Here is a 23287-nt window from a genome sequence, read left to right as displayed (position 1 = left end):
GACTGCTCCTCTGATGTCCTACAGTGAACTCACTTGAGAGACGGCTCCTCTCTGAAGACTGAAGCTTTCTTTCCATCGAAAAAACAAACAAAAACAGGCTGCCAGCCGTCTACAGTGAGAGCAGCACGCCCCCTTCCACCGCCGGCCTGCATGTTCCTGCCTGTCGCCTGACAGCTCCTCTTCTCTCTGTGAATGTGTGTGTGTGTGTGTGTGTGTGTACATATGTGTGTGTACACGTACCAGGTTTTGTAGTTTAGGGTCCCTGCTCATTGTGATTCTAGCAAAGCTTTCCGCTTATGGCAAACAGTTGCAACCTGGAGAGGCTGTTCTTGCTCTCTCACTCACTCACGCTGTCTGTCTGTCTGTCTGTCTCTGTCTCACACACTCGTGTTGTTAATGTCTCTCTGTGTCACACACACACACACACACGCTCACTCTCATGTTAATATATCTCTCTGTCACACACACACGCTCTCTCTCTCTTGCTCTCTCTATGTTGTGTTAATGTCGCTCTGTCTCTCTGTCTCACACACACACACACACACACACACACACACACTTTCATGTTGTGTTAATTTCTCTGTCTGTCACACATACTCGCTCTCTCTATGTTGTGTTACTGTCTCTGTCACACATACACTTTCATGTTGTATTAATTTCTCTCTCACTCGCTCTCTCTCTCTCTCTATGTTGTGTTAAAGTCTCTCTGTCGCTCTGTCACACACACATACACACATTCTCTCTCTTTCTCCGTCTCTCTCATGTTGTTGTCTCTCTCTCACTCTCTCTCTCTCTCTATGTTGTGTTAAAGTCTCTCTGTCTCTGTCTTACACACATACACACACATTCTCTATCTCTTTCCCCATCTCTCATGCTGTGTTAATGTCTCTCTCTCTCTCTATGTTGTGTTAAGGTCTCTCTGTCTCTGTCTCACACACATACACACACATTCTCTATCTCTTTCTCTGTCTCTCATGCTGTGTTAATGTCTCTCTCACTCTCTATGTTGTGTTAAAGTCTCTCTGTCTGTCTCACATACATACACACATTCTATATCTCTTTCTCTGTCTCTCTCTCTCATGTTGTGTTAATGTCTCTCTCACTCTCTCTCTGTTTTGTTAAAGTCTCTATCTCTGTCTCACACACATACACACACATTCTCTATCTCTTTCTCCGTCTCTCTCTCTCTCATGTTGTGTTAATGTGTCTCTCTCGCTCTCTCTCTCTCTCTGTCTCTCTCGCTCTCTCTCCCCACGTCTTCCTCCCCCACTGTGGGGTTGAGGGGGTTGACCAGTTGCCAGCAGCTGTTGCTCATTTCACTATCGTCCCGCCCATACTGTGCCGGGCTGTGTGAGTACAGCACACCACAGCAGGGACACACAACACAGCTCTTAAACTTGGAGGAATACACTGCGGTGATCACAGCCACGCAGGGACAGACGGCCGGCCGCCTCTGCAGAATACCGGAGACGGGACATTGGTAAGGGAGCGCTGGCAGCGTAACTTGTGCTCTGAGTGTGTGTTGTTACACAGGGAGGGAAGGGCCACGGTGAGTTTCAGAGTCCTCTGGCCGGGCAGGAGCGAGACTGAACAGTCATGAGTTGTTCCACTTATTCACTGTGTCATGTGTCCAACTTGACTGAATGAAACCACTACTTTTAATTTTGTTTTGGTCATTAATTCTTAACTCCTTAATTCTTTCTGTCCTGACTTCATTTGATGAAGCAGTATGCCGGCGAGGATTCGGCTGAAATATTCTGACATTGAATTCAAGTGAGGTTGAAATGCCTTGAATATTTGTTGGCTGGAAAACTATTTGATGGAAAAGGAAAAAAAAAAATCAAACTTCATGTGTTGTGTCAGTTGCCAGAGACGTGGGGAGCTGAGCTTATCAGGGGCTCCTCACCAGACATTCCTTCCATTCCCTATCCAGGCTCACACCGGACGACCCGGCTGTATTATTTACACCGGCAACACTATTTCACCTCGTTTTGCAGATGTGACAACGTTAAAGGGGGGGGATTTTTTTGTGTTGTTGCCCCGGCTGTGCAGCTGGAGACTGCACATTTGAACGGTGGTTAAAAGGAGAGGTTTCACCAGCAGAATGTGTGCTGCCTCGGGCCATTTTGTTACTGTTCAAGTCCTAACAAAATCAGGGAGACCGTACGAAAATGGAGGCTGCCTTGCCAAATTGTATTACCGGGTCCGGGAAAACAGAATCAGAACACGTGGAGCGTGACGCTCGGTACCGGCGTGCACCCGGCGGCGGCTGTGACAAATGAGGGTGGCTGTCTTATGGTGCCGTCCAAACTAAACCGTAAAGCCAGCCAGATGTGGGAGAGAAGAGACGAGAGGCAAACTATCAGTTTACACAGTCGTAAAAAAAAAAACCAAAAAAAAAACCTCCATCCAGCTTAAACCTGTCTGCTGATTACGGCCCCCGACTCCTCTGAGAGTTAAACGCTACAGCAGAGATGCCAGGAGCAGAGAGACATACAGGGAGGGGTGGGGGGGGGTTGTGTGTGTGGGTAGGTAGGCAGGTATTGGTCACAGCTCAGAGCACTCGCCATCTCTCGCCATCGCAGGGTGAATCGTAACCCGCCCCAGCACTTTGCCAAAGGAGAGCATTATTACCCTTGTAAATATGTTGGTAGTCTGTCTCCATTGAAACTTTTGGCAGAGCTCCAAGAACGTTTCCTCTAACTCGCACCAGCTCATCAAACGCACAACATCAGAACTTGTTACTGGAGCCACAACTTTTGATGAGGAATAAAGATAATGTTGAATAACACACAGCTCAGAAAGGAAGTAGTTGGCAGTGTGCCTCACTTTGCATGCCCAAGTCGGCGTTTGCAACCATATATACTTGCTATATACACGATGGACAGTGGGTGGAATTGGGGGCTATGATGTGCTGTTTACTAGTATGCATTTGGTGTCACTCTTTTTTGTTTGTTTATTCACTGGACATCACGTTGGCACAACGTACTCGATTCAAAAGGAGAGATTTTCAGTAAATAAGCCACGTAATCAAGTCCACCAAGCACATGTTCCTCGACAGGCAGCAAAGAAAAGAAAAACTGGCCGAAAGTGACGAGCTATAGGTTTATGTGGGAGAAGGTGGTTCGTCGGTCCCTGTCAGTTTCTTTATTCTTGGCAGTGACACGGGCGAAATGCAAACAGGAAGGGAAAGTGCAGTCATATTCAACGCTGACCACTTTTAAAACGATGCAAAAAAAGAAAAACTCTGACATTCTCCCTTGCCTTGTAGTAAATCTTCAGCCTACTGATTTGCACCTTGACCCTTTCTTTATTCACTCCTGCACCTTGGCCATGTTTACTCTTATCTGTGTTTTTATCTTTTGATTTCTTTTTTAAAATATATTTTCTAATTCTGTTTTTATAGTTTAATCTCGTTATCTAAATGTATTTCTATCTTATTTAATGTATTTTTATGGCTTTACGTAAACCGCTGAAATTGCCTTGCCATATAAATAAACTTTCCAGTACCGCTTTACAATAAGACGACCCTTATAAAGGGTTTATTAATTCGGTTGTGAACACTTTATAAATCATTAATAAGCTGTTATAACACATCAGATAAAAAGGGCAACAGTGACCTGTTGCTTGCCAAATAGTGAGCCCATCCGTACTGTTAAGTCTCAGATCTCATTGGTTACTTAGCAAGATCTGCTAGCAGCTAGCAAAATTTGTTAGCAGCTAGCAAGGTCTGCTAGCATCAAGCAAGAGCCGAGATTTAACAGGATAGATGAGTGCAGCAGTAACTTGCGCTTGCCAAATAGTGAGCCTGCATCGATGTATGAAAACTGTGTTATAACTTTTTTATAATTGTTTATTAAAGCATTTACAACCTAATCAATAACCTAACTATAAGCCATTTATAAATTCTTTATACAGGTAGTCTAAAGTGGTACCAACTTCCCTTGTCATCCATCATTGAGTACTGCTAAGGGACCTCAAATTGTATGACGGACTACCACATTGTAAAGTACAAGCCTGTGCTCGCCTCAGAAACCTCACAGACGACTAGTCCCTCTTCTTCCAGATCTTATGAGAGCTTAATACCATTTTGGACCTTAACTTACTATAATGGCAAACTTCTACCATTACAGTCATGGTGTCTAATTGGATTTGTTCTCTTCCGGTGTTTTGGCCCCATTGGTCTTGAACTGGACTTGCTTTATAGTCTTGGACTTGACTCAAATTTGATAAGCTTCGGTCTTGGACTTGACCCAGACTCACTGACTAAAGACTTAGTCTGGACTTGGGTCTCGCCTTGGGTGGACTTAACTGCAAAGTGAGTGGTATCTCACCTAAACAACGTGTGATCCTGAATAGTAAGCACTGAAGACATCGTATCTGCCCCCTGAGCAGATGTGCGGGACATTAAATTGCTGCCTGGGTCAGGCAGCATTTATTGCATTTTTTTTTTCAAAAACTCAAAAGTTGACAGGAAGGAACAGCTTCAACCACAAGTTTCCCTTTTGCATTTAAATGTTAACAGTTCTATGCCTGGCTATTTGTCAAAGGGTTTACACGTACAGTCACTCCCAAGTGATTTTCTACAACTGGGATACAAAAACTGCCACATCCATCTTGTGGTAAAGTTCCTAAGTCATCTATCAGGTTATGCCACGATGTACAAGTAAGCTAAGATAAAAATGCTGTAGAACTTAATGGCCTATATTTGTTTTAGGCGATAACAAGCTGAGTGACTTTACCTCCCAATTTGTCAATGTAACACTCCCACTTGGTTAACAAGATGTCATCACGGAGGTAGGAAGGCATTCTCTGAATTACTATCAGGACGATAACTTGAAGGCTTATGAAAGGGTTCTGTGGACTATGCTTGAGATTGTTTTTCCTTGAGACTGAAGGCAGAGCGGTTGCAAACAATTGACTCACCTGTCAAGGTGAAAACTGGAATGGTCTAGTTTGCTTGGACTCCTCCACACCATTTTTGCCGCCCGGTTGACAAGGCAACCTGGAAAAAAAAATCAAACTTGGAGACATTTTGCACATTCACCAGGTCTGTCAGAGTAGCAGCGGTGTGGTTATCAACAAATATGTGGTGACTTATTCTTCCCAATCTGGACCCCAGCCAATTCTCTGTCATACATGAGTCTAATGTGACACATCTGCATGTGGGTCCTACGTGGTTCGCTGCAAACTGAACAAATCAGAACTACAAAGAGAATGGGATCATGACCAATAGTTAAACAATCCAAAGGTGGCAGGGTGAAGAACCACTTTCTCTAAAACTGAGACTAAAACTCCACCTGGCAGTAATCTATAAAGCCATCATTGTTATACTGTTTAGAAAGAGGTGGAGAAGGAGTGGCACTCTAATTTCTGGTGGGAACTGAAGAGACTGAACTTGTCTGAGTGATCACAAAAAGAAAGAATGCATAAGAAAACATTTCCTAAAAGGACCAGTTTGGATTTTCCCACCGTTGCAGTGACTTATTTGAACCTATGGGCAGTGAAGGTTGTGAGTTTGTGCCTAGCATGGGAACACATTTCGTAAAATTTCTCTACAGTACTTCGGGATGATTATGTCATCTTCCTCAGTAGCAGCCGCCATCCACGCTCCTCTCTCGTCCGGTTTGGAGGGTCTGTCCTGTCAGCCTTATTCAGCTATTGTGTTTTCCATTGAACTTTGTCATGTTTGAGATTGATCGAATTTCAGTCCACTCTCTGTATCCTGCAGTTGCCATGTAACAGAGAGGCTGGAGTCAACATAGAAAGAAAAGAAAAGGAACGAATCAAAAAATGAATGCAGAAAGGATAGGATGATGGCGGTCAAGCATTTTTTTCCATGGGTACACAGGCAGAGGTTTCATTAAAAAGGGATTATGAGGAGCTCTGCTGACACAGGAAGATAAAGTTTCCCCCTCCATCTTTTCTCTCTCTCTCTCTCTCTCTCTCTCTCTCTCTCTCTCTCTCTCTCTCTCTCTCTCTCTCTCTCTCTCTCTCACTGTTTCTCCCTCCCTTTCTGTTTTAGGTGTGTTGAGAGAGACCCAGTGGAGCCAAGGGAGGCTCATTAAGTCCCTACCTACCATAACCCCCCCCCACCACCACCACCACCACCACCACCACCCGTGACTGACTATACAAACATTATCTCACACAAAACAAATATAAAGGACAGTTCCTCTGCTCTCTCCTGCCTCTGCCCAGCTTGCATCCTTCACCTCCTAATGTCCCTGCAGCGTGGGAGGAGGGCAGGGGGCACGCACACAGCCTGCCGGCCAGCGGTTGGCTCATCCTGACAAGCATGGGACGCCAAAGGAGGCTGGTGCTCTGCTTCTTGGCTGTCAGCTCCCTGCTGCTTGTCTACATCCTGTGTTTGAGTTTCGAGATATCTATCCCCTGGCATATGGTGGTCCGGATTCGTTTCCTTGGAAATGGCGACCAGAGACAAAGCAGGTGAGTCAGGGCAAGGTAACCCCTGATCAGCCACTACTGGCGCTGCTGAACACGGGGAGTACCAATTCACTCAGAATGGCTGAGTCTACTGGGCTACAATTCTAAAATTGTACTAAAATTCTTCCACATAAATCCCTGTTTAGAAATTAGTATACGTATCCAGCGCTAGTATTTTTGTCACGCAGATCTATACCTGCCTCGCGTGAACACCGTTTTGAGTTTGGCAGAATACACAGAATAGCGATCTCTATTGATTTATTGATTGATTTATTCTGTGGCAGAATAAGCATTACAGCTAAACAACGCTGACCATGATTGACAGGTATCTGATATTCATGAGTTTGACGGCATCGTCATATTATGTTTTATAAGGTACTGTGGCAGCTTCTGCTGATCTAATTGGTACTGTAACCGGTTATTTTCTTGCCCGGTGAGGGATTCGATACGGGGTGTACTGCACCACAAGGCGACATCACTAACCGCTCGGCTAAAGGGTCAGACCCGTTAGCTAGGGACTAACGTGTCTTATTAGCAGTTTACAGTCGTCACCCTCCCCGGAAGCGCGCCCTCGCGCTTTGTTATTCCCGCGCTCCGAAGAGACTTCTGAGGATCTGCACACTTCCGGATCCCACCGCTGCCACCAGTGTAACCGGTTATTTTCTTGCCCGGTGCGGGATTCGATACGGGGTGTACTGCACCACAAGGCGACGTCGCTAACCGCTCGGCTAAAGGGTCAGACCCGCTAGCTAGGGGCTAACGTGTCTTATTAGTAGTTTACAGTAGCTAAAAACGGCTCTGAACATGAACAAACACCAACAAGAGAGCATATAGATGAAATCTTTTCATTAATTTAACTTGACAATGATGCAGTACGTACATAATACATCACTGTAAACGTGCATCGCCTTGGCACTGTTATTTCTGTGTAACGCATGCAGACGCGGCCTCTAAATTTTAATATTCATGACCTTCTCGACCAATCAGCGTGGGTTAGCTGTAACGCTCGCGCTACCACACTCAAAATCGTGTGCAAATGAGACGGTTGTAGGTCAGGCTGACATGAGACCAAGTAACAGATACCGGTTAATTCGTGTTTTAATGATTTCTAAACTGCGATTCATGTGGGAAATTTTTCGATCTCTGAAAGAACCAACTGGAGCATCTTATCCTAACAGACTCCCAGTCATTCTGAGCGAATCTGCAGTCCCGACTCATCGACAGCTAGCAGCCAAGGCAAGGCTAATCCAATACAAACGTCCTTTCATTTATGGTGATTTTTTTTTTTAAATCCACAATGTGACCCCTCCAAAATTCCTGTATACGAGTACAATCTAAAAATACATGCCATTATAGGATGATAAAGATTTCACCCCCCCCCCCTCCTCCCCATTGATATTATAATCCTCATTGGTGGAAAAAAAATATGGCAAAATATACTTTATCAGCACCCCTACCTCAATTCTCCCTTATTCTATCATCTATTGTCCACGTGGTTTCATTCAGGTGGGGTTTCATAGAAACCCTATCGAAAGGGATGCGAGTGGGACCTTTAGATAAAAGTTTGTAAGTGTTTCTGATGCGTCGTTTGGCTTTTCTGGCTTGTTGGTTAGCTAAAAGCCATTCAGACGGGCTAACTAGCTCTTCTGAACCGGTTCTAAAAGCATCTATTTTACAATGTCACCATTTAGCGTTAAACCGGGATATCGTGTGATGTAAATAACATGTAATTTTAGCTACTCAGCTGAAAATGTACAGCCCACACAAGGCCTACTTCCAAATACAAATTTACGACCACGTCGTCCTGTTCACAACCAAGTCACACAACAGCTGTGTTTTACATCCTCAACACTTATTAAATCCAACATTAACGGGAGTTACATTACTCATTTCTATTGCTAGTCAGCTGTATTTCCTAATAGGGGAATCCTGTAAGGAGGCGTTATTCTCTTAGATCATAGAGGGAATAAAAAGTTCCATGGTTTTTCAGTAACCGGTACTTATTCCCCCTCAAGTTGTGTCATTGTGGTCTAAACAAAGGAGCCACACAGTACTCCAGCTCTGCTAATGAAAAGAGCCTCCAGTGTTATTTCACTGGAGGTGGTCTTTTAGCACACATATGTGAAATGTAAGCCTCGCTATAATGGGCAGTCTTGCAGCTTTAAAAGCCAGCAAGTTCAAATGCTTCAAGGGGGAAGGGAGAAATGGAAAATATGTCTCTCACTGTTATGCTTCACGTAGGCTACTTAATGAAAAGCTTGAATGCAAGCCTCTCATATTGAGAACTGCCAGAGCTGGTGGGTCATCTTGAGCTGTGTTTTATCTAAATGCACATCCAAACTGTCATGGCTCTCTAGCCCAGTGCATTTTGCATGATATAATGTGTCTTGACATTGCAGTCTGTGGTCTTGACGGACCTAGACAACAACCAAGTGACCTACCACTTTCGAGTGTTGAGAAGTTTTCTGATTTTTTTTTTTAGCTCTCTTCCCCTTATAAAAACCCGAATCAGAATTAGATGTGTTACCGGCCAAGTCAGTTTCTGCATATGAAGAATATCACCAGGTTAATTTAGCTCCTCGGACTCTTCATCTGTTGAACATTACCATGTTTCAGTTAATACTTAACCTATGAGTTACAAGCCATTCAAAACAATTTGCAAGATCATTGCAGTGAAAAAGACAATGGCTTAGCTATATGTAGACGGTTCTCGATGGGTTTTATCAGGTTTGTGCACATTTCCGTAATCATCAGATTAGACAATAGCAATTTGCATAGCAAAACCAGGTTTTGATAACTGAATGAGAAGCAGAGCTCAGAGTTGCTGTTCATATGTGTACAACATATATTCATTTTCTAGTTCACTTCAGCTTCCTCCTTTCGACAATAAGTGTGCAGTGCTATGTTGGGCGGTGTTTGACAGAGACATAAATCGTTTTTATCTACCACATGATGATTAAAAAGTCCCTTTTTGTGTTAACAGCTACGGGATTAGGGTCAAACAAACGCAAAAAAAAAAAAAGATTGCATGAGGTGTAGAAGAATATTGTGTCAGAGGAGGGATGTTGGATGAAAAATCGTTTGCCTTCATGATGATCATCAAATGCTTTGTATGCCAACAGGTTGCAAAACTCTGAGCAGCTTTTGGGCAACAACACTGACCAATGGACCCATATGCCCCCTACCTCGAGCTCTCATCCAAAGCTAATCTCTGAAACGGTTCAACAAGAACATACAAATGCCATACAGAGTACAATTCTGAATACTCGGCAACCCAAGCCTTCGGAAGGAAATGCCGCAAAGCCTAACTCCAAGTCGAATGCCGAGGAAAATCACAGGACCACTACAAAAAGCCCTAATCTGCCTGCAGCCAGGATAACAGAGCCTCCTTACATCGGCGATAAATACAGCAGCGAGGACTTCCCACTCCAAACAGTGAGTACCAACTCAATACAAATCTGCTTATCGAGATTGTAATCGAATGTGTAGGCAAGCCTCCGCTGCTGAGCGGGGGTGCTTATGCCCCCAAACCGTCACGCGTGATGTGTGGTCAAAGCATGGGCACCCTTTTTTGCAACACCGGCCGGTGGGTAACGTGATCCTGGTCAGCTGTGTGAGATGATACAGAGTGATATTGTTGACGAACAAGGGATTATACAGGCCCATAAGTAATCAAAGCGGTAATTCATACCACCTTGCGATCTGCTTCAATTAATTTGGGGTATTGGATTGCTCGGCGATTACCACTGAGCATTAAGGCCTTGTGGTGCTTCATGATTGAGCGTCACTTGATGACCTTTTCTGAAGCGAGCGGAAACTTATAAAGGGCGGATGCCACAGTGAATCTGGGGGGGGAGTGAACGTTCATGAAGATGAAGTCATGTCTCCCAGGACTGCCAAACTGTATGTCACATGCTTCACCGAGCGCAATGGAGGCAAATTAAACCCACATAGCACTCTAAAGCAGAGACGTTATTTCATTCTGTCTCAGCACAGTAAACATTTCATGCGAGCAATCAGCTGTGTGCTGCTGCGATATGGCGGTTTCTGTTTTCAGCTACATATGTATGCTCAAAAATGGAGGTTTATATGGCCAGGGCACGGTGTTTTGAAGACTTCTGCGTCTGTTATAAAATGCACTGCAGGCTTTTGAGATAAGTGGAACTGCCTGCCTCGTACACGGGAGGTTGTAAAACGATTAAAACCACAGAGACCTAAGACAAGGTACATTATACCGTTCGCCAACAAGAGGTTTTTTGCAGACTGGGTTGACTGTAATATCAGTCTTTTTGTCTCTACTGACTGAAAACTCTTGTGTTGTTTGTGAGGGGGACAGTATATACACTATATATATATATATGTGTGTCCTTGTGTTCCTACATAAACATGTTTTCAGGCGTGTGTCAGCAACACGTTACCATCTGAAATGAACGAGTGTTTCCGTTGCCGTATGAAACCTCTCAGCATCCCTCTTGTCATTAGTGTTGCACCGGTGGAGCTTTTCAATCACTAAATAATTGCCCCCGGTGAGAATCTGTGGGCTAATATTGCGGTTGCCAAGTTGAACTGATGCTGTTGGTCAGTAGCAAGGGCTTTGTAGCGTGCATGCAGGCATGAATAAACACTGGTACGAAGACTCGCATGTAGGGTACAGTGACCTTCATCTTTTACGTGCATGTTTGCGTTTCTGACGGATGATGAAGTACGCATGTGACTAAGTCTATGATTGAGAGTACGCTAGGGTGCATATGCGTGCATCTCTGTGCATGTGTGCGCACCATGATAACAACATGGTTGTGGTATCTGCTCCTCCCAGGACTGTCCAGACAGTATAAGAAAGAAGGTGTCTGCAACAGACTTCCGTGAACGCTTTCTCCATCGTGTCCCGCTCTTCCAGTGGGCCAAGTATGCTACTCCTGAAGAGTACCAGCGCCTATCCCGCTACCCAGGGGCACATGGCTGGCCGGGGGAAGGGTACTACGACAGTGAGCCATTAATCTCTTTCTATTTTCTGCTGACTATAATTGAGTTTATTTGCCACAAATCGCATAATTTTCGCCTTGAAAACACACGTTGATTTCGCCATCATGCACCCATACGCGTTATAAGTACCGAGGACTTCCCTAGACCGCCTCCACTGCTGATGTGTATTGTTTTTATATTCAAAACTCGCTGTCCCAAATATTTCCTCGCAAATGTGCCACTGAAAATACCACTTCCTGGAGACAAGACAGAAGGTTGTCTGGCAGAAGGTCTGCGTTTCTGTTTGTTTAAAGGACATGTGACCTTCCTCACAGTTCAAGCACCTGTCACGCTCAGAGAACAATGCCCTCCTTCTGTTTGCCTGCAACGCCGCCGCGTCCTTACTCAGACCAATACTAATACAATCAATCTGCTGGTGAACAAAGCCGACAGTAAAAAAATCTGGTTGAGCGGCTTCCACCGAAGTAGATCTTATTTTCTTTATCTTTTCGAAGGGTGTGCCCAGATTTATGCATTTTTAAGAAGTGTGTGAAGGTGCTCATTGTGTGACCAAATCATGACAAGGCTCTTTATCTGTGCCCGCAGTGGTGATGGGTGCAGTGTCTGCTCTCAACTCCTCTGCACACCGGCAGATGTTTGATGACTGGAAGGCACGGGGCGGCAAGGCCCCGTGTATCCGCTGCGCCGTGGTGGGAAATGGCGGTATACTGAATGATTCCAAGAAGGGGCAGGAGATCGACGGTCATGACTACGTGTTCAGGTAGCGTGGTACCCTAACACCACCCCCCACACCTTTATTTTGCTCCCCAGTTGTATCCATCCAACTACCCCACTCTTCCAAGTCGTCCCGGTCGCTGCTCCACCCCCTCTGCCAATCCGGGGAGGGCTGCAGACTACCACATGCCTCCTCCGATACATGTGGAGTCGCCAGCCGCTTCTTTTCACCTGACAGTGAGGAGTTTCGCCAGGGGGGCGTAGCGCGTGGGAGGATCACGCTATCCCCCCCCCCCCCGAACAGGCGCCCCGACTGACCAGAGGAGGCGCTAGTGCAGCAACCAGGACACATACCCACATCCGGCTTCCCACCTGCAGACACGGCCAGTTGTCTGTAGGGACGCCCGACCAAGGCCGTGTTGGTAGGCGACGGAATAGACCGCTACGCTACCCGGACGCCGCGTACTCTAACCCTTTAAGCCTAACCTTGTGTGAGCACTCGAGCATAAAGGGGTCTCCCTGTGAGGATGGTTTGAAGAAGTTTCCTTCACCAAAAGTGTTCCTCCAGTCATTTCCCCACCCCAGCTCTTAAATCACAACCCTAGGTGTGTTGTTGTAGACCGCTGTGAATAGCTGCTGTTGGCAAATAAAGAGCAGAAGCCCCAATGACAGCGAGCGTGTTGTCACTGAGTCAAATTCAAGATCTGGACTTGTAAGACTGGGCCTTGCATATGTCAAATCAAGTCAATTTTATTTCTATAGCCCAATATCACAAATTCTACTTTTTTGTTGTCTTTTTCTTTGTGTTTCTCTGTGCATGTATATGTTTTTGTGCTTACGTTGTATTTGCTTTTCTTTTCTGTGTGTGTGTGTGTGCGCACGTGCACCACCTCAGAACCAATGGGGCTGTCATTCAGGGCTTTGAGCGGGACGTGGGGTCACGGACCACCCACTACATCTTCTCCACCAACACAATGAGGAACTCAATGAGGGGCTATGCCCAACACGGATACAGAGGACCTCCCCTTTCTGAGGTCAGCCCAGCAGCAAAGGGAAAAGTGCCAAGTGGCCTTTTAGCAAAAGTGTTTTTTCTTTATTTTTTTCTTACTATAGACTCGGACTGCATTTCATAGGGAGAACTGTAAACCCACACCCAAGCCACACCAAAGACATAGAAAAGGGGAAAACAGAACTCGGGGTTTGGATAATGGAATAAAATAGAAGAATTTGGGGCATCTGGGTAGCGTGGCAGTCTATTCCGTTGCCTACCGACACGGGGATCACTGGTTCGAATCTCTGTGTGGCCTCCGGCTTGGTCGGGCATCCCTACAGACACAATTGGCCGTGTCTGCGGGTGGGAAGCCGTATATGGGTATGTGTCGTGGTCGCTGCACTAGCGCCTCCTCTGGTCGGTCAGGGCGCCTGTTCGAGGACTCCACATGTATCGGAGGAGGCATGTGGTAGTCTGCAGCCCTTCGTGGATCGGCAAGAGAGGGTGGAGCAGCAACCGGGCCGGCTTGGAAGAGTGGGGTAATTGGCCAGATACAACCGGGGAGAAAAGGGGAGGAAAAAAATCCACAAAAAAAAAAAGGGAAAATAGAACTTGGGTTTGGATAGTGGAATAAAATAGAAGAATTTAGATGGAATGCCACTCTGGGTTTTGCCATGTATGTTAGCAGTTTTCTGTTGAAATAAACAGACGGCAGTCCTGTCAGGTGGTCAGGTGATGTGTTCATGTCTCATCCTACTCCTGTCTACTCTCTTCCTCTCTTCCTTGCACACTTCCTTTCTCATGCTTTCTGTTCTCTCTGTCTTACAGGAGACACGGTATATATTCTTGCCAGATCAAACCCGTGACTATATACTGATAAAGGCCGTGGTGACACACACTCCAGTAGACACGGGGCCCGAGCGCAGCAGCAGGTAAGCAGGCCTCTCCTATTTGGGCGGCTGCTCAGCACTGACAAACTCTGCCACGTTGCTGGAGTTGTGTTTTAGTGTGTTTGTATGGAAGTGTGTGTATATGGGTCTTTTCTATGTGTATTTGTGTGTGTTCTGATCTGAGTTATAGCTCAGCCCTGAGTAGCACGTGTGGTTTTCCAACACTTGTGATGTTTTCCCCGTAGTCCACCGAGCTACTTTGGAGAAAATGCATCAGCGGAAAAGTTCAAGATGTTCCACCCTGATTTCATTCGTTACATCAGGAACCGGTGAGTTAGTGCATTATCTGAGAGATGGGCGCGTCTGATCAGGAGATTAGGGCTCACATTACAAACGGCTTAAAGAAGAGATTTTCAAACCAGTTATGTGGCTCAAACGGGACTGCACGGTGGGGACTTCTCACACACTGACAAACCAGGGCAAAAGACGATTGTGATGCTTATCTGTTTGTGAACAACTTGTGTTTGAGTATGAGGAACTGTCTGGCTCATAGTGAGTGAGATGGGGAGAACCAAGGGACCCTGGATGGCTTCTCATGACATCTTCCTTAGAGCATTGATTACCCCTCCCTTTTTTTCTAGCTCTGACCTCGTTAAAGTGGTGCCCCCCCCCCCCATTTTTTCTCCCCAGTTGTACTTGGCCAATTACCCCATTCTCCCGAGCCGTCCCGGTCGCTGCTCCACCCCCTCTGCCGATCCGGGGAGGGCTGCAGACTACCACATGCCTCCTCCCGTACATGTGGAGTCGCCAGCCGCTTCTTTTCACCTGACAGTGAGGAGTTTCATCAGGGGGACGTAGCACTTGGGAGGACCACGCTATTCCCCCCAGTTCCCCATCCCCCCCGAACAGGTGCCCCGACCGACCAGAAGAGGCGCTAGTGCAGCGACCAGGACACATACCCACATCCGGCTTCCCACCCGCAGACACGATAGACCGTGTCTACAGCGTGGTCCTCCCACGCGCTACGTCCCCCTGGTGAAACTCCTCACTGTCAGGGGAAAAGAAGCGGCTGGCGACTCCACATGTCTGGGAGGAGGCATGTGGTAGTCTGCAACCCTCCCCGGATCGGCAGAGCGGGTGGAGCAGCGACCGGGACGGCTCGGAAGAGTGGGGTAATTGGAAAAAGTACAATTCGGGGTTAAAAAAAAAAGGGGGGGGATTCACATTTATACACCATTACTGTGTCTGGGGCCATTGAAAAAACAGATTCAGAAACAACTAAGCTTTATATGTTTTGGGGTTTTTTTCCCAGATTCCTTCGATCTCCAATTGTTAGCGGTAAACACAGAAACATATACCGTCCATCAACAGGCGCTGTGATGTTGTTGTCTGCTCTGCACACCTGTGACAAGGTATGATCGACCCATCATTTCTAATTAACAGACGTGTTTGAATTAAACAGATTTGTGACGACTGCTAGCAAGACCATGCCCGTCTTATAGTTTGAGTGCATTTATTCTCATGTATTTGCCTTCAGTGTCTCTTACATCATTGCATAACATTCTCTCCCACCACAACCATAGTTCACTTAAAGGTCAGTCAGTGAGTCTTTGCAGGGCACACCCTCTCATAATCTCCACATATGAATGGTGCAAAACCTTGTGCTGCAGACAATGTGGGCAGGGGGTATAATGGGTCAAGTCAGTATTATTTGTATAGCCCAATATCACAAATTACAAATTTGCCTAAGCAACTTCCTCCCTCAGAATCTCAGGTGGCCTTGGGCAAAGCAACGTAAAACACTTTTTGTTATACTGGGTTTTGATGGGAAAAGCAATAAGGGGACCAAGCCTTTTGTGTTTTTGTGTTGACCAAGGTGAGCGCCTACGGCTTTATGACCCCGGACTACAGCAAGTACTCGGATCACTACTTCGACACCAGCTACCACCCTGTGCACTTCTACATAAACCACGACTTTCGTCTGGAGATGAAGCTGTGGCAGCAGCTGCAGCAGGCAGGCCTCATCCAGCTTTACATGCGGCAGTGAATTAGCAGCCAACCCTGACATGATGTCATCCCTTCTGCAGTGTTGCAAGCCACCCTAATTTCTGCTGCCAGTACCCCACCCCATGACACATGATGAGGCAAGCACCCACGACAAGAAATCAGACTAGACAAGCCTACCTTGTTTCAGAATAACTGTCATACTTCCTGTTGTCAAGCAAAGCAAAGCAACGGCTGCTATGGCTGTTTAGAACACATTTCGGGTTTTTGTTTTTCCTAATGAAACGTTAACTGGGGTTTGTTAAATCAGTTTGGTATGACTCAAAGCACATGCTACATTCAGGCTTTGGGTCTTGAGAGTGGGGTTGTGTGTTACTGTTGGGCAGTGTGGTGACAAGGGACAAGTCTGTTATTCCGTTGGCTGCTTTCTTAAAATACCCTGTTGCTCTGCCCTAAATAGTTGGTTAGAGTTCTGCTGACAGTAGTCATGTTCTATTCTGATGTCCACTCAGATTATGTTCTGTCTGTTGGTGTGTGTGTGTGTGTATGTGTGTGTGGTCATACAGTGGTTGGCACATGTGTTTGTGTTAAACACTGAAGATGAACATACAATTAACCGTGTGACTAAAGCTTAATTGTTGGGTTCTGTTTGGGCCAAAATGATCCATATTGAATGGCAACTGTTAACTGTAAATATTGTTGGTATTATTTGTAACTGAAATGAAGATAAGATATATTGAGGAGGTTTATAGGCATTTCAGTTGTGTGGCTGCAGAATCTGAAGGTGACCTGGGTCAATGTGACCAGCCAGCACTACATCCATTGCCAATTTGTGAACAGAACATGAGGACTGGTATGTTTTTGAAAACAAAAGGGCATGTGGATTTGCAGATATAACTTAGTACTTCATGTATTGTTTTACAACAGCTACTTTTAAAGCACAAAAGTGTACTTTTTCCACCGGATCCAGTGCAATGTTAATGAGAATATTGCGAGGAATCCGTGAGACCCTCAGTGCCTTCAATGTGAATCATAGTCCAGGAAGCACACAGCAGCGCAGGAAGCTAGGACAAGATGTTTCCGGCGAGCAAACAAGAGGAGGTTTCTCCAACAGCACAAAAGAGGATGCAGCTGGACAGACCTTTAAACTGTGACGGCAAAGGTCAAAGTTGTGAGTCGGAGAAAAAAAAAAGAAGATCTTTACACTGTCAATTTTATTCGGACTTTACTCACTCAGATGTGACTGCTGGGACTTATATGAGACCACTGAAGAGTCGCTTGGGATATACAGTCGCACACCGATGACAACATACTCTCCATTTCCGGTATGAAGTAGAGGGGCAAAATAACCAAAGACAATATGCAGATCAGGGAATATTTGTTTATTTAAATTTTGTTTTTGTTTTTTTACTTTAAAGTTGCAAATCATGAGACTTCAAATGGGACGATACACTAAACCAAAATAATGGATCGTATTCCGTTGAAAAGGGGACTGAGGAATCTTTCAAAGTGCAATTTCTGACTCAGATTAGGATTTTTCAAATCTGTATCAAAGTATACTGTGATTTTACCTTGTTTGTTTTGGAATCTATTATTAAATTGGGTTGTAGCTTACCTTTGTTGCATTTAATTGAGAGCAGGAATCTTTGTGAGGATAAGGAACAGTTGTCATTTTGTGTTAATTACTTTCTAAGACTTTTTTGTGGGGGCGGGACGGCATTTTAGCCTTTAAACACTAACTGCACAATAAAATGTTTTTTAAGGTGAAATACTGAAATATATGGCTTCATTTCAACAAAAGACACCATTCCTGGTTGGCACTCCAACATTTATGTGCAAATATGATAAAGTATGCATATACTCCAAAAAAAATCTACCATAGGTGTACAGTCCTGAATGCTTACTTGTCCAAGTACTTTTATTCTCAGTTATGTCACACATGCAAAAAACGTAGAATTTTTTTTTACCATCGCCAATGAGCAAAAAGACGATGGCTGCACCCAAATGCTCTGCTATGTACATACTGACAGTATTTACTGCACACGGTACTACATACTGTTTAGTATGTCCTGTTCTATCAAAACTTGCATGCTGTGTTATTCTCCTATACTGTCCTCAGTCGCTGAGATGGACAGTATTTCTGCTACTCGTATTTGAAAAAAGTATTTAAATTTCTTTTGTGTATTTTGTAAAAAAAAAATCAAATGTAACTTGTAACGAGATACTTTAGAGTGGAATTATTTTGTATTTTAAAAATATTCAAGATACTGTAACGTGCACGGATAAGAAGACACGCTAGCCGATGGTTCGCGAGTCTGACCCTTTAGTCTAGCGGTTAGCGATGACTCCTGCGGTGCGGGTGATACGGGTTCGCTTCCCGGCCGCGGCGGTTCCTGTAGTTGCGTTGTCCCCCAAATTCGCTACAATACTTTCTCCATGATTCCATAAAACAGAAAAGGTCCTGTAAATACATCTTAAATGAAGAGCAACACACTCGCGCAGCGGTTTTGTAAGGCCACGCTATACTCACAGTGTTGCCGTAATCAAGGCGGTCTTCTGTGAAGTCCCCCGGGACCCAAGCAATTCAGCAACATGCCTCCTGCCTCGGCCAGCGCAGTGGACCGTCCGTCAAGCTAAACATGTGAACTGCCACAACTATAAAAATATATATTACTTTTTAGAATATACACATGTCGAACGACATAGGTAAAGGCTAAAGATAAAAAACAATCGATACACGTGGCCCCACAGCTACAGAAGTGAGTGAGCCAGCAAGCTAGCTCCTCTTGCTCGGATAATGCAGTGCCAACCTCGGCCTCTCTCCGCAGCACTTCGGTCACATACTCTGGCTCGAACAAATGCGGTTGAATACCTGAGTCAGCCAAAACCCTGTAAAATGTATCCTCGTCCAGCAGATCCTCTGCCCTCACGTTTTGGGACGCCATTTTCACTGTTACAAACGCAGCTAATCTGCAATACAAGGAGAAGAGAACGGGGAAGGTTCGTTATTGAGTGACATCTGGAGCACGCCCCCGGAGGCGTTCGGTTCTCCCTCGTCACCAACTACGTCACTGGCGCGTCAAATGACGATATTTGCGCCGGAAGAAGAACAGATCTTGCAACTACGTCCCGGAGACGCGGAAAACACTGGCAGCAACTGCAGACGTTTTTCACACTATACCCCAAATTCGGATAGATAGAAATAAGGTCGAAAATCGGCGAAGTGGTCCTTTAAAAAAAGAAAGACAAGAAAACCCTGACCCGGACAGAGGTGTGCTGATCGGCGCAAAGCTGGGTGAGCTGTATAGACTGCCATGTAGCTAGCTGTACGTAGACATTTTGCGATAAAGGTAAATAACGTAGCAGTTCTTCGAGCAAGGCAGAGTTCCCGCCCTTTTTGTGTAGGTCTATTTTGTCGGCTGTGGTGACACGAAGGAGCAGTAAATGTGCCTCAGACAGCTATGGACTCTTCGGTCATTTACATAGTGTGTTAAGAAATCACAAATATGTATGTGAACTGACAAAAAAAGGTGACGCTTAAAATGTACTGTAAACTACTAATAAGACACGTTAGTCCCTAGCTAACGGGTCTGACCCTTGTGGTGCAGTACACCCCGTATCGAATCCCGCACCGGGCAAGAAAATAACCGGTTACATTGGTGGCAGCGGCGGGATCCGGAAGTGTGCAGATCCTCAGAAGTCTTTTCGGAGCGCGGGAATAACAAAGCGCGAGGGCGCGCTTCCGGGGAGGGTGACGACTGTAAATTACTAATAAGACACGTTAGCTCCTAGCTAACGGGTCTGACCGTCTGACACTTTAGCCGAGCGGTTTGCGATGTCGCCTTGTGGTGCAGTACACTACGTATCGAATCCCACACCGGGCAAGAAAATAACTGGTTACATTGGTGGCAGCGGTGAAAAATGTTGGCGGGGGGCTACCTAAATTATGTGCTGGTGAACGTAAATGAATAGGTTATGCGCACCAGTGCCACCGATGTAAAAAGTTAGTCTGGAGGGAGCCCTGTAGGCTGGTGCATAGCTAGTGGTTAGCAAGTTAGCTTGTCAGTTGGGTAGCTATGGTATGGGAAGGTGGAGATCGGGAGCTTGTACACATTTTATGTTCCCGATAACCTTATCAATAGATGCTGACCATCTAATTCTTTGCCCTCCCCAACTAAGTTGTTGCTCAGTTGATGAGTTCCTCTTAAAACGAATAGTGGCTAGCTTCCCTTGAACAACATTAGCCTAGTGGTTATGCTTTGTTATGCTGTATCACGAGGTCCGCTGTGGTAACGGCATTTCTGTGGTTCAGGAGCTCATCTCCTGGTTGACTTTACATGGTCCGTACCTCGTTATACAGAGGGCACAGATGTGCTGTGTTGTGCTTTCTGAGTAGTCTCTCTACAGTGGGATTTGTGCGTGTCCTTTTATACTCTGCATATTTGATAGTTAAATGACAGATTAATTATAAATGAAGCAGGCAGTTGGCAAAAAAGCTCCGTTGAAACATTTAATTCAAGCATTCCAACACAGCTTCTTGTTATTTGTAGTAATTTGTTTATTTCAAGTCCGAGAAGAAAGGTTGAATAGCAAAGTGATGTATGTGCAAGTGTGTTTATGCCTGGATAAAATATGTACATACACAATGCAGGCATGCACATGCAGTAGCATTCTACTTCCTGTTCTTCCTTCCTGTAGAGTTCAGACTCTCACCAGACCCATGTGTACATTATAAAGATCTGAATGTTCTGCCCATTGTTACAAATGTATTTTCCTATATTGTGAAATTACAAAATACATGTATTTTATCTTGATACTATACTGGCTCCAGTATTTTATTTTGATACGTTTATTTGAGGGTTTGTTTTTGTTTTTGTTTTTTTGTAACAAGATACATTTTGATGTATCTTTGCTCATTTCTGCCCAGTCAACTAGCGGAAGTGATGACAAGTGGTTACAGCTCCCGCAACCTATATCTCCATAGCCAACCAGGCAGAGACACCGTTGAATGTTGGAATAGGCTCCAATTGATTCATATTTGAATTTTCTGTGAAAATTGTATAAATCCTGGCATTTTGAGTGTACTAGATTTTTCGATTCCACACACAGTTTAATCTAGTATAGTCTTAAAGTGGATATTCTATAGTACGTACTACAGCTGTAGTATGGGTATTTGGACACAAAGCAGTTTGATGTCAAGTGACCTCCTCCCTTTCTTTCGTGTGCTTGTGCAACAGACTTCAACCTCATAATGTCATGTGTCTGAGTGACAAGAAACAGGGTGAAGAGAGAAGGGGGAGACGTGCAGCAAAAGGACACAATCAGGCCCGAGTCTTTATGACGTGTGCTTATCCGGCTCAGCCACCCCCACCACAGCTTTGTTGTTTGCTTGCAGTTGTACACTAATGGCTTCATACAAATGATCGTTTCATGCACATAAAAATATGTGTGTGTGTATGTGCATGAAGCAATAATGGATATAAAGGTGTTCAGGTAATGCCATCTATTGTAGCTGTATTGTTGTAGGGATGGCAGTTGTGTTAAGTAACACATATAGGTACTAAACGCAAATACGACAGCACACTTTAGACTTAAGGAGGGTTTATGATCCATCTTAGTCATGTACATTCAGCCAATAAAGGAGCCAAACAGCCGAACTTTGCACTCCCCCAACCAACCCAATGCACATACCATCTGTCCTCATTTCTGTGAAACAATAACAGCGTTTTGGGACTAATTGCTTTTCAGTCCAGAAAATGAAGTGCTGTCTTCAGGGGAAAGTACAACTATTACTCAGGGTATCTCTTTCTCTCTCTCTCTCTCTCTCTCTCTCTCTCTCTCTCTCTCTCTCTCTCTCTCTCTCTCTCTCTCTCTCTCTCTCTCTCTCTCTCTCTCTCTCTCTCACACATACACATAAACACATACACACGAAAGTGTCTGTCTGGTAACACTTTGGATGAAAGATGATGAAAGATGAATGGTGCAGCATCTATTTTCTTGGTTTCCTCCCCGACTTCACCATGTCTGAGAACTCTGTAAAGTAAGGAGGGAGAGTTTGAGCCAGAGATGAGCAGTAGTGGAGGTCTGAACTGCATGAGGGACTCGCTTCGGTCATGAGTCATGATGCATACATTGCACAGCTGAAAAGATGGCCAAAATGTCTGGCAGCCAGACGTTGCTGCTAACTAGTGTGTGTGTGTGTGTGTGTGTGTGTGTGTTAGAGCGAGGTGTGTCAGAGAGAGAGAAAAAGAGGCTATACTTGCAGTTCATTTATGGATCTCATTTTGCATATTCAAATATGAGTCAAATAGGTCAAAGTAAAAGAGAGGCATTTGAATTTCATGTTGTGTGACTCTAAAGGTTTAAGTTGCTGAAATGCTGCAAAGTCTAACCCATTCTTTATTTGTTCTCATTTGATGTTTGTAATAGAAGATCCTTGCAGGAATAGTATCTCATTTTAAGTAAGACGCTTTTACTTTCCTAAACACACGATATCGCAAAATCTAAAAAAAGCATTTGCATTATTCTGACTCCCCACCACCACAGTTTTCAGCCCTGTCCCATAAGTGTGAGTTCTGGTTCTATGACATCATACATGTTCTAATTTTTGCAAACACAATATGATTGTGTACTTGTGCCTAATGCTGTTTTCAACAGGTTTACAGGGTATACCACATTCAGAGATGACGTTCACCCAAACTAGTCCCAAATTAATCCTACTCGATAGAGTTCATCTAAGCTTAACATTGTGTGTTTGACTGTTGCACTGCATTAAGGTGTTAGATTTTATCTGTTGCTGTGGGAAAAGTGGCACTGTTGGTTTTCTATTCTGCCACGCAGTTCATTCCAGTCACCTTTTGTTCCGTCTCTGATACCGCTCCGACTTGATTTTTTTTTACTTGCTGTTTTCATGCTGTGTACCGCTACGCATTTTTATTATCAACTGTGAAGCACTTTGTGACTGCTGTTTCGAGAAGTGTTATATAAATAAAGTTTCCTTACTTTACTTACTTGAATCAACAGATGCATTTGAAGCCTCAGGCAGAACAGAGAACAATCAGTACTGGTGGTTCCTGGGGACCTGTACACTCCAAGTACTGGTGCACTCAAAATGCCAGGATTTATACTATTTTTTCTTACCAGAATAATCTAATATCTAATCATTTGGGGTCCTGCGGGGAACCACAGCAGTTTTATTAACTGCTGCCCTCTTGTGGTGATAGTTGCTCAGTGCAGCTTTAAGCACATTTAAGATCAA

The 23287-nt window shown here is 44.8% G+C and overlaps 1 protein-coding gene across 2 annotated transcripts; it reads left to right on the top strand.

Moving 5' to 3' along the window:
• Positions 1-1335: 1335 nt before the first annotated feature.
• On the top strand, positions 1336-17791 carry st6galnac (ST6 (alpha-N-acetyl-neuraminyl-2,3-beta-galactosyl-1,3)-N-acetylgalactosaminide alpha-2,6-sialyltransferase). Of its 2 annotated transcripts, none has more exons than XM_056296947.1 (10): positions 1336-1480; positions 6202-6450; positions 9570-9882; positions 11264-11432; positions 12016-12190; positions 13040-13178; positions 13964-14067; positions 14271-14354; positions 15338-15437; positions 15902-17791. In XM_056296947.1, exons 2-10 carry the CDS (start codon positions 6299-6301, stop codon positions 16070-16072), a joined length of 1407 nt encoding a protein of 468 aa, XP_056152922.1. In that variant the 5' UTR covers positions 1336-1480; positions 6202-6298; the 3' UTR covers positions 16073-17791. The 2 variants fall into 2 exon arrangements, with proteins under 2 accessions (XP_056152922.1, XP_056152923.1); XM_056296948.1 differs by having other exon boundaries at positions 6026-6450.
• The last annotated feature ends 5496 nt before the right edge of the window (positions 17792-23287 follow it).

The sequence above is a fragment of the Lampris incognitus genome, chromosome 17 (assembly GCF_029633865.1).
Source record: "Lampris incognitus isolate fLamInc1 chromosome 17, fLamInc1.hap2, whole genome shotgun sequence".
Taxonomy (NCBI): domain Eukaryota; kingdom Metazoa; phylum Chordata; class Actinopteri; order Lampriformes; family Lampridae; genus Lampris; species Lampris incognitus.
This window is presented reverse-complemented; position numbering and strand designations above follow the sequence as displayed.